The sequence below is a fragment of the Danio rerio genome, chromosome 4, assembly GCF_052040795.2.
Source record: "Danio rerio strain M-AB ecotype USA chromosome 4, GRCz13ab, whole genome shotgun sequence".
NCBI classification, from domain to species: domain Eukaryota; kingdom Metazoa; phylum Chordata; class Actinopteri; order Cypriniformes; family Danionidae; genus Danio; species Danio rerio.
In genome coordinates, this window is record NC_141024.2 from 252,501 (window position 1) to 265,000 (window position 12,500).

Sequence of the window (12,500 nt, forward strand, 5' to 3'; positions counted from 1 at the left end):
CAGCTCTGACACTGATGCAGAAACACGGCCGACACACACTGCCGGGGAGATACTCTGAGAAATGTTCAGCGCTTATATCAGCAGATCACTTCAGCAGCTCTATTCTGATGATCTAGTAGAGGAGCAAATCTGCACAAGATATAATAAACTCATCACAAACACTGATAAATACAGTAATAAATACACTAACTCAGCTTCATTTGTACAGCGCTTTCACAATAATTAGAGTAACACATGTAAATGTATTGTGGAGCCCTAATAAGAACACTTCAGACAGCAGTGTAATGTATTTCATAATATACTAGATGAACAGAAGATAATGGAATCATTAGAGTTATGTAACAGGAGTCCATATTTAACCCGGTACCACTGGGACCTGCACTGCGCATAACACCAATTACTGAACCACTAGAGATCTACACTACACCCTTATTAGGGGACGTTAACCATTCACTACACTACACAGAAACACCTGAGCATACAGCTTCCCAGAATCCCCACATTCAACCTGCAGAAGCGGACAAACCAGATCACACCCAATATAAAGCTAACAATGTCTGATCTAACAATATAAACATACAGTAACTGCAGTGATGTATTAATATATAATGTCTGATCTAACAATATAAACATCCATAACTGCAGTGATGTATTAATAACGTCTGATCTAACAATATAAACATACAGTAACTGCAGTGATGTATTAATAACGTCTGATCTAACAATATAAACATACAGTAACTGCAGTGATTATTATTAATAATGTCTGATCTAACAATATAAACATACAGTAACTGCAGTGATTATCAATAATGTCTGATCTAACAATATAAACATACAGTAACTGCAGTGATTATTATTAATAATGTCTGATCTAACAATATAAACGTACAGTAACTGCAGTGATTATTATTAATAATGTCTGATCTAACAATATAAACGTACAGTAACTGCAGTGATGTATTAATAATGTCTGATCTAACAATATAAACATACAGTAACTGCAGTGATGTATTAATAACATCTGATCTAACAATATAAACATACAGTAACTGCAGTGATGTATTAATAACGTCTGATCTAACAATATAAACATACAGTAACTGCAGTGATTATTATTAATAATGTCTGATCTAACAATATAAACGTACAGTAACTGCAGTGATGTATCAATAATGTCTGATCTAACAATATAAACATACAGTAACTGCAGTGATGTATTAATAATGTCTGATCTAACAATATAAACATACAGTAACTGCAGTGATGTATTAATAATGTCTGATCTAACAATATAAACACACAGTAACTGCACTGATGTATTAATAATGTCTGATCTAACAATATAAACATACAGTAACTGCAGTGATTATTATTAATAATGTCTGATCTAACAATATAAACATACAGTAACTGCACTGATGTATTAATAATGTCTGATCTAACAATATAAACATACAGTAACTGCAGTGATTATCAATAAATCAATGACAGATCAATGGCTAGATAATAATGAATAAATTGATCAGCAGGAAAGGGCGCGTGCCTGTACCTGCGCGTGACAGACTTTGCCATGGCAACCGGTTCAGTATTTACCGCGCGCGGCCATTAAAGCAGCAAACGGAACATTCAGCGACATCAACACACGAAATAAACACAGTAATGAACACACCAGCGAAACCACCGGCGCGACGGAGCTGCTGTTTGAGTGTAAAGGGAGTACACACCCCATCGGCGCCAGTGAGCAGTCTGTATTGTGTAAATACGCGTGTTTGTGTGTGTTGCGGTGTGTGTAAACAACACACTCACCTGTTTGTGCGGTCTCCGCTTTTACCGCATGACAGAAGCACAAACACACACAGCTCGTCCGCTGACGGCGACTGTCACGGAGTTTCTCCGTTAAATGAGCAAATGATCCTCCGTCTGTGTGAGTTTGACCGCGCTCCGCCTCACAGACACGAGCGCGCGCACCCGTCAGCGCCTCCATGCGCGCGCACGAGACATGACATCACACCTGAGCGCGCAGGTGAACCCAGTGTTGCCAATTTAGTAGTAGTGTTGTTCCTAGATAGAGCGAGTTAATATTATTTAGCAACTTTATTTTATCTATCTATCTATCTATCTATCTATCTATCTATCTATCTATCTATCTATCTATCTATCTATCTATCTATCTATCTATCTATCTATCTATCTATCTATCTACTTGTCTGTCTAATGAGTAAAATGGCCACACACACGCACACACACACACACACAGAGTACAGTGAACACTCAGCAGCTGTAATATGATCTGATATTCAGTGAATTGATCAGATGATGAAGGTGTTTTATTATTTGCCGAGTTCAAACAGAGCTGAACAAAGAGTGTGTGGGTGTGACGCTTCACTACACCAGCCCTGTTCCACCTGCTGCTTCACAACACACACACACACACACACACACACACACACACACACACACACACACACAGAACATGACATTGATCAAAGCTGAGCTTTCCTTTCCTCTCCATCATCATCATCATCATCATCATCATCATCAGAAGGAGCAAAACTGCTGAACTGACCCTGATCTGTCAAGATGTTTGTTTTGTGTGTAAATAACTCTCCTAAACACATCTTCACTTATTTATGAAGCCTGTTTATGCCTGGTAAGAACAAAAATCATACATTATAAAGTCAAAATTACGAGATAAACAGTTGAAAAAGTGTCTTAATAACTCAGTCTTATGACTTACTGAGTCAAAATGTGATTTAAAAGTATAAATTATGATTCAATATCTGGAAATAATCACCTAATAAGTCTGCAGAAGGCACAACATTGAATGAATACGCATTAAATATGGGAAACTGATAGTTTTATAGTTATATTTACAGTGTAGTTGTTGTTATTATTGCACATCTTCTTGTATTCTGGTTATCGCATGTTGTTTTGCTCACTGTGGATGGTCTATATCCTCATTTTTTGTGTTCGCATCATTTTAAAACAACAAATTTGATGGAAAAACACAATTATAGTGGATATATGAAGAGTTCATCTGTGAAAACAGATAAACAGAATATTTAGTGATTGTACTCTTCAATACTCAGTGCACAAACACCATTAACTTCCGCATTAATATCATTTCCATCAGTTCCCCTTTTATTTTTTTTGCATTTGTGCTTTTCAATAGACAACATATATAAATACATGATAAATGAAGATTATGAATACTGCCCATCCCTGTGTGTGTGTGTGTGTGTGTGTGTGTGTAATACACCGTGAGTAAATATTGATGTAGGTCTGAGAAAGCTCTTTCTCTTTCACTCTGAGTTTAAACACTTTATAAAGCTGTTTCCATCATTCAGAGAGGGATTTATAATTCCATCCAGCTTCTTCATCTGATCTGGATCTCCACTGCTGTTTATCTGCTGTCATTTTCAATAATAGTTTAATTTCCAGTGTATTATAAAGAGATGCAGTCAAGACAAGTGAACTAATCTCTGCAGCACTACACATTATCTCCATAATAAAAGTTTAGGTTTTCTATTTTTAAAATATTTATTCATCATTAATTTATAAAATTAAACAAAATAATAATTATAATAAAAAAAAAAGCTAGCAGAGGATGGTTTCGATCCATCGACCTCTGGGTTATGGGCCCAGCACGCTTCCGCTGCGCCACTCTGCTACTGCTGATACAACGGTGAAATACACAGTTCATAAACACAACAGTACAGTCCTGGAGAATGCCTGCTTACTAGCTCAAGTATATATTAATATAATTAAAGACTATTACACTAATGATCTCACACTAATTATCTTATATATTTACGAATTTAGTTCGCTTCTACTGATCGATGCTGGTGTGCGCCCTCTGCCGTTCAACAGCCACACTGCACTGATGAAACTAGCCATTTTCAGATCCACGCTGGACAAATACAGATTTCCTGTGAGAACATCAGCTTTAATAAATACAGCAATAAATAAATGAATTAAAATTTTACAAGAGCAGGAAATTAACATGAAATGTTTATTACTAAAAAAAACTTCATGGGGTTGTCTAGAAGGGATACAGCTGCGGACACTAATATTACGTCATGTGTGTGGCACTGTGCTGTACATTATTGTGACAGTGGGTTTAGGGTTAGGGTAGGGGTTGAAACTAATTGAAATCTAACTGAATAATAATTTAATAAATATTACCAATACTCATACTGTTCTGTTTGTACATTACTGTGAAGGTTGGGGTAGACGATAATCAAATACAATTAATCAATTAATAGGATTAATACTTGAATAAAGCCTCATTTATTCAGAAGCTGACGCTAATAAACGTGTAATAATAATCAATAATCGTGAAGGGAGTGATTCTACAGCTAATGAATTCACTCAAAGGCTTCATCAAATGTGACGCGTACAATGGCGACGCCTGCTGGACACACTGCGCAAACGCGGACAGCAGAATCCATGGTTAAACTGTGGTTCATAGAGGTTAAACGTTTTGATTTATTTGATTTATTTGTGGTATACCCATGGTCAAATTTCCTGAAGGATCGTTTAATTCATCTGCTTTAGCGCTCTTAACAATGTAGATTGTGTTAAATCAGCAGATCACAGATGAAATAAAGAGAATCAAAGGCACACCATTTCAGAGGACGGAACTCATTTTGTAAAGAATAATTGTCCTTTTGTTGTATTTAGACTTTGTATTTCCAATAATAAATAAATAAATAGGTTTTTAAAGTGTGTGTTATCAATTTAATCTACAGAATAAAACGGTTTAACAAGTTTAATCGCTGCGGCACCTTATCGCCCTCTAGCGGCCAGAACCCGCCAGCGTTCTGAATCAAAGAATCGATTCTAAAGATTCAAAGCTTCAAACAGCAGCATGTCCCTTCAGTTTAAGCAGAACTCATCGATATTCAGCAGTCAACATTTAAAAAGCTCTACTAAAATCCTCCAAAGACTATAATGGGTGTTGTTTGATAATTTTAGGATATCTTTGATGACAGATGATGATACACTTTAAATGTTGACTACTATAAGACCAAACGCAATGTATAAGTGTCTTAAACAATCATTATTAATAGTTTAAATGTAAATATAGGAAACGCTTTAAAATAATGGTCCATTAATACATGTATTTACAAACAACCTGTGCTATTTATTCGTTTTAGTTAACGTTAGTTGTTGTTTTTAAAGTTAATGAAACGTGAGTAAACGAACTAAAAGTAAGTAACGTTATTTAACTAAATGTTAACAAGCACAACTGTGGAGTTTAATAATGCAATAATAAATGCTGAACTACTATTAGTAAATCAGTTACAATGTTTGTAAATACTAACACTAATTAATAAACCATTGGTCTAAAGTGTTACCAAAATATCTAGAAATGTGAAGTCACAATCAAAGGTAATTGAGTATTATACAGTGCTGAATGATGTGTAAACAGCTTTAATGTACTCAATGTGCAGTCATTCTCTCGAGCGCCACACTCCAGTCCACCAGGCGGCGGAAGTGCGCTGTTTAGTCACCGCCATCAATCAGAGAAGAACCCCAGTGGCGTTGCGCTCTTTATTTAATTAACAAACACGTCTTAAAGCATGTTGTGTTAGAGTTTATATTATATCACTGTGATAAATAAAGACTTTTAATGCGTTTAGCGTCAATTTCACAAGTTTTAAACAGTTCCTCCAACTCTCGACATCAGAAAAAAATAAGAGTTTAAAAACACTCATTTACCGCAGCTGTTTTAGACCATGAACAGAACTACGCAAACCGGAGCTGTGTAATGTCTTAAGCAGTCAGAAATGAAATGAAAGGGCTCAGATGTACTCACCTGACTCTGCGCGACCTGCCGCCATGTTGGCTCAAGGTTGACGGTTTGGAAATGAGTTTACTCGTGTGGCTTTATGAGGATATTCTGATTATTTCCAGCGTAACAGTTTCATATCTGAAACACAACCCTGATCTTAATATTGGTGTATTTAAATGTTTTTCAATAGGGGACATTTTGGGGATGCTGAGGAAATCAGTATCTGACATTATCACAGTCTGATTTCTCCAAACATAACCATAAATGCGACCATAACCTCAACTAACCTCTCAATAGGAATAGTGTATTTGTCACAGATCATCCAATAAATAAATAAAAAATGAATACAAACACATTTAGTGTTCCTAAAGCAAGTTCATTTCTTTTGGACTTGAATGGAGATGTTTAAGGAAAGTTAGAAACTGGAAAACATCAACACTCAAGAGTGGAAAAACACCACTACAGACGCCAATCGACATCTTCCTTAGTGTTTACCTGAAGAAAGAAGCTCAGGTTTGGAGGAATCACTAATTAATGATTCAGTTTTGGGTGACCTGAGGCTTCAACCCTTATCTCCTAGAGCCTATAGTGGCCACATACGTGGACAGCACATTTCAGCTCTTAAGTGTTTATTTAAAATACTTTTGTTTTATATTTTGTTACAGACACACGGTGTCATCCTGCAACTGTTCTGCAGCATATGAAATGTCCCAAACACTATTTTAACTGTCCAAAATGAGCAAAAAATGTTGTTTTTACTCTCTGATAGTCAAAACATGTTAAAAAAATGTCATATTTGCATAAAAAAAAGTCAGGAAAAAGTGTTTTATGTAAATTCAGACCACGAGTGCACATATATGGACATCATATTTCTCTAAAAGTACATCATTTCATAAGATGATACTTTGGTTTTATTTTAATCAGGTTCCAATAAGCCCAAACAGCAGAGAGAAATAAAAATTATGTAAAAATCAGCTCGGGCCTTAAGAGGTTAAGTGTAGAGGAGCTCTGCACCTTCCTGATGATGATGACCCAAAGACTATATGGTCCACCAATAAATAACACACACATTTTGCTATCCCGGTGGGGGTTTTCTATAGATGTAATACAAATTCTACACAGTATATTCTCTCCCCCAGCCCTAAAACTATTTCCACACTTTCAAAATATCTAATTCTGTCTGATTTATAAGTATTTGTGCCCGCAGGGACCCTGCTTTATGTTCCCACATGACCAATGTCCCCATGAGTCTGTGTGTATTCAATGTTGAGTCCCCATGAGGATATAAAAACCCTAAACACACACACACACACACACACACACACACACTGAGAGAGCGGATGATCAGCTCATAAGAATACAAATTGACACATTTATTGTCTCCAAACAAACACAGATGAGAACTGTGATGGCGGTGTGGATTGCTCGGCTACTAGAACTCACACAGTACACAGAGAATGGCACCAAAGACAGACGGGTCGACCTGGTGGACACAAAGCAAAGAACAGGAGAGTCCAGAGAGCAGACGGCGGCTCCGCTCCAGTATTTACAGCAGCCTGTGGACTGTAAACTCACGCACATGTGTGTGTGTGTGTGTCTGTGTGTGGACTGTAAACTCACGCGTGTGTGTGTGTGTGTGTGTGTGTGTGCTTGACACCACAGGCTAATGTGAAAACAACACTCGAGGCTAAAGCTAAAGAGGAGACGAACCTTCAGTCTTGAGACGCTCAGCAGGAGGACGAGTGGAGAGACTGCAGCGGGCTGAGGAGCAGCACAGTCCACACACACTCACGCACACACACACACACACACACACACACACACACACACACACACACACACACACACTCACACTCACGCACACACAGAAACATTCACAGCGGTGCAGATACACAGATGAGCAGTGCAGGACTCCCTCGTGTGTGTGTGTGGCAGTGATGGAGCATATACACACACACACACACTTGTGCGTGCGCTCCATTACACCGAAGCTCCTTTGAAGACGTCAACACTAACACTAGTACAGTCTCAACTCACGACACACACTTCACAGCGGCCTACAGCGAGCGCAGTCCTGATGATCCTGAGATTCACACACACACACACACACACTACAGAGCAGATGCTGGCGGAGCTCCGGCGCAGCTCCTGCGCTCACACACACACACACATACACATACACTGCAGAACGAGGCAGCTTCGTTAAGGCATCGGATCACTTCTGTCCACTAATAGAGCTTGAATGAGGAGTAAATGAGACACAGCCGCTCCGCTGAGACCAGCACGAGTGTGTGTGTGTTCAACACTGATGACAACTGCAGGAGAGAGAGAGAGAGACGGTCAGCTGGAGTCACACACACACACACACACACACACTCACACACACTCACACACACACACACACACACACACACACACACACACACACACACACACACACACACACACACACACACACACACACACACACACACAAACACACACACACACAAACACACACACACGCACAGACACACACACTCACCTCATTAGGACTTGCTGACGTTCTCGTAGATGACGTCACTGGTGTGTGACTGCTGCTTCTTCTTCTTCCACATCAGCAGAACACACTGATGGATGAACACGTACTGCTCCTGTACACACACACACACACACACACACACACACACACACACACATTAATGTATTCAGAGTTCAGAAGTGTGCAAATGCATTTATGAGTGTGTGTGTGTGTGTGTGTGTGTGTGTGTACATGTGGTTGTGCGCGCAAATGCGAGTGTGTCTTCATGTGAGTGTTTAAACGTGAGTGTGTGTGTGAGCATGTGTGTGTCCATCACCTCAGTCTGCACCATGGACAGTCGGTGCGAGCGCATGTCGGACACCAGCCCCAGCACGTCCACATACTCGTGCTCCTGAATGTGCTGCATCAGCCGGTCCAGAGAGATGAAGGTGCCGGTGCGGCCCACGCCAGCACTGCGCACACACACATACGCAAACACACACAGGGGTCAGAGGTCAGTCTCCTGCGTTAGTTCACTCACACACACACACTCACTCAAACACACACACACACCTGCAGTGCACTACGATGGGTCCTTTGCTCCTGTTGACCTGCTGCCGGACGATCTGCACGAACTGTAGGATGCTCTCGATGGCGTTCACCGTCGGCACTCCGTGATCCGGCCACGAGGTGTAGTTAAAGTGCAGGACGTCCTGAGTCTCATCAGCCTGAACACACACACACACACACACACACACACAATATTTATATGAAGCGTCCCCCTCCCTCTCTCCCTCATGAAGCTGATACAGAAGTGACTGGATCTGCAGTTCCTCATCTGGCCACTGGGGGGCTGGCTACAACACAGAGCACTTTCCATTGACTTCAATGTTAAACTGCGCAACTTTACAGCAGAAAAAAAGATGTTTACAGCCTGAAACTAAAATTTATTTGGGTGTAAATAGATTATATGCTTCATGACAATTATGAGAGGGTGAATTTTGTAGTGATAACTCAGCCAATTCATAAGTATTAAGCCTTAAAAGTCTGCATAATTATGGGTGTGGTCATTTGAGTGACAGCTGGGTCTGCTGCTCGCCATCATGCCGTCAGTCCATTTATCCATCCATACATTTATCTATCCTCTCCCCATCCACTCCTCCGTCAGTAGTGTGTGTGTGTGTGTGTGTGTGTGTGTTTTCCTCACGTATGCGAGTCTGAAGCTCCTGATGGTCCACTCGGGCGAGTCTGTCTCCGCCAGCATCTCCACACTGATCTCTCCATACGCCACCGGCTCATCACTGAACGGCCAGTAGTGGTCACACTTCACCTGCAGGGGGCGCACGCACCACACACACACACACACACTCAGCAGTCAGACTGTGTGTGTGTTCTGCTAGCAGTGTGGTTCTACTAACTGTGTGTGTATCGCTCTGGTAGCAGTGTGTGTGTTCTGCTAGTGGTGTGTTTTACTCTGCTAGCAGTGTGTGTGTTCTGTTAGCAGTGTGTATTGCTCTGCTAGCGGTGTGTATCGCTCTGCTAGTGATGCGCTGTTAGCACTGACCCTGCGGCGCTCGTTGCACTGTGTTAGCATCACGATGATGTGCACTTTCTGCTGCAGCACCATCTTCCAGAAGTCGTTCCTGGTGTCGGGCAGTGGGCCCTGCGTGGCGATGTACTCGCGTGGAGAGTTATAGCCCTGCACACACACACACACACACACAGTCACGTCTGCTGTAGTGGAGCTCAAGCTGAAGACTCTTACTCCTCTACTTACGGGAATATAGTTAGCATTGATGTAATCAGAGCCTTCATCATTGTGCAGAGAGATCAGCTTCACTCGACTGAAGTCATCTGAGAACACACACACACACACACACACACACACACACACACACAGCAACAGTCTGTGCGTTAAGTAATGATCATGTACTCATTAATATTCAGTTGTTGATTGTTCATTAGACTGGTCAAACTGATTTGTTTGGATATTTTAGTGTGTTTATTGTAGTTGTTGTTCACTTTATTAGTTAAGGATTTACGCTTTGTCAGTTTCAGTCGTTATTTTTTAACATATAAATATTTTACAATCAATTTCTTTAGAATTTTGAGTCATTTTGAAACAGTGAAAATGCTTGTTGTTTTAGTTTACTGTAATTATTTTCCTGACAGTGGGCGTGGCAGTGTGTCAGTGGGCGGGGCTTGTGTATGCCACTCACAGGGCAGGATGTTGGTGTAGCGGTTCTTGGGTCTGTTGATGGGCAGATCAGCGGCTTCATGGGACAAATCCAGACCTACACTCTTCAGCTCCTGTACACAAAGACACACACACACATCACACACACACATGCCGGACCACCAAACCCGTGTCTGTGTGTGTATAAACTGTCTTTTACCTCGAACTGCAGGGAGAACTTGTAGGCTGAGTCTTTGCCCATGTCTTTGAGGTAGGCCTCGAAATCACTGAGCTGTACCGGACTAAACACACACACACACACACAGTCATCTTCATCAGTGTTATTAATAATAACTATCATCATCATTATCGTTATTAATAACCATCATCATCACCGTTATTATTGACCATCATCATCATTATCGTTATTAATAACCATCATCATCACTGTTATTATTGACCATCATCATCATTACCGTTATTAATAACCATCATCATCACTGTTATTATTGACCATCATCATCATTATCGTTATTAATAACCATCATCATCACTGTTATTATTGACCATCATCATCATTATCGTTATTAATAACCATCATCATCACTGTTATTATTGACCATCATCATCATTACCGTTATTATTGACTATCATTATCGTAATTATTGACCATCATCATTACTGTTATTAATAACCATCATCATCATTACCGTTATTAATAACCATCTTCATCACAGTTATTATTGACCATCATCATCATTACCGTTATTAATTACCGTCATCATCACCGTTATTATTGACCATCATCATCATTACCGTTATTAATAACCATCATCATCACTGTTATTATTGACCATCATCATCATTATCGTTATTAATTACCATCATCATCACTGTTATTATTGACCATCATTACCGTTATTATTGACCATCATCATTACTGTTATTAATAACCATCATCATCATTACCGTTATTAATAACCATCATCATTACCGTTATTAATAACCATCATCATTACCGTTATTATTGACCATCATCATTACTGTTATTATTGACCATCATCATCACCGTTATTATTGACCATCATTACCGTTATTATTGACCATCATCATTACTGTTATTAATAACCATCATCATCATTACCGTTATTAATAACCATCATCATTACCGTTATTAATAACCATCATCATTACCGTTATTATTGACCATCATCATTACTGTTATTTTTGACCATCATCATCATTACCGTTATTAATAACCATCATCATCACTGTTATTAATAACCATCATCATTACCGTTATTAATAACCATCATCATCACTGTTATTATTGACCATCATTACCGTTATTATTGACCATCATCATTACTGTTATTAATAACCATCATCATTATTACAGTTATTAATAACCATCATCATTACCGTTATTATTGACCATCATTACCGTTATTATTGACCATCATCATTACTGTTATTAATAACCATCATCATCATTACCGTTATTAATAACCATAATCATTACCGTTATAAATAACCATCATCCTCACCGTTATTAATAATAATCATCATCATCATTACTGTTAGAAATAACCATCATCATTACCATAATTATTTAACTATCATCATCATTACCATTACTAATAATAAAATCATCATCATCATCATAATGCAAGTGTTCCTCTAGTGTTACCTGGTCAGTTTCCTCTTCTTAAGTGCCGTTTTGCTCCTGCAGGAAAAACACAGGGGTCAGAGGTCAATAAAAGCTCCTCAGTGCTAATAATCAATCATGCATGTCGTCCAGGTGAGCAGGTTTTCAGTGCGAGTGTGCACCGAACACAGCATAATCCATATTCACTCAGCATTACCAGCTGAAACTAGAGCGAATGTGCAGCTAAAACACAGATACGTAAATAAATACACTGCTCCACACTTCATTTGTTCACTCATTCATTTCTATGTTCAGTCATATCATTCATTCATTGATTCATTTTTTCATCCCTTTGTTCCTTTAATTAGTTCTTTCA

General features: G+C 39.2%; 2 protein-coding genes across 56 annotated transcripts in view; both read right to left on the reverse strand.

Annotated features, from left to right (window-relative positions):
- The window catches only part of eps8a (EGFR pathway substrate 8a, signaling adaptor), a 32,675-nt gene extending 26,804 nt beyond the window's left edge, over positions 1–5,871 (reverse strand). For 34 of the 35 annotated variants that reach the window (NM_001442979.1, XM_087246271.1, NM_200242.2 and 31 more), the window contains exon 1: positions 1,810–1,976. The gene's annotated coding sequence lies outside the window, so the exon portion shown is untranslated. Of the gene's footprint in view, positions 1–1,809; positions 1,977–5,824 lie in introns of those variants that run through there. The other variant, NM_001442978.1, reaches the window with a different exon arrangement.
- A 1,281-nt stretch (positions 5,872–7,152) lies between these two features.
- ptpro (protein tyrosine phosphatase receptor type O) overlaps positions 7,153–12,500 on the reverse strand; it is a 55,426-nt gene continuing 50,078 nt past the window's right edge. For 17 of the 21 annotated variants that reach the window (XM_087246428.1, XM_087246432.1, XM_087246425.1 and 14 more), the window contains 10 exons: positions 12,167–12,202; positions 10,697–10,778; positions 10,520–10,610; positions 10,078–10,154; positions 9,865–9,999; positions 9,508–9,630; positions 8,874–9,028; positions 8,638–8,773; positions 8,325–8,433; positions 7,153–8,115 (listed from right to left, as the gene is read on the reverse strand). In XM_087246428.1, the coding sequence (XP_087102554.1) occupies positions 8,329–8,433; positions 8,638–8,773; positions 8,874–9,028; positions 9,508–9,630; positions 9,865–9,999; positions 10,078–10,154; positions 10,520–10,610; positions 10,697–10,778; positions 12,167–12,202 (940 nt within the window). In that variant the 3' untranslated portion in view covers positions 7,153–8,115; positions 8,325–8,328. The remainder of the gene's footprint in view (positions 8,116–8,324; positions 8,434–8,637; positions 8,774–8,873; positions 9,029–9,507; positions 9,631–9,864; positions 10,000–10,077; positions 10,155–10,519; positions 10,611–10,696; positions 10,779–12,166; positions 12,203–12,500) is intronic. The other 4 variants (XR_015481893.1, XR_015481892.1, XR_015481891.1 and 1 more) reach the window with 1 other exon arrangement.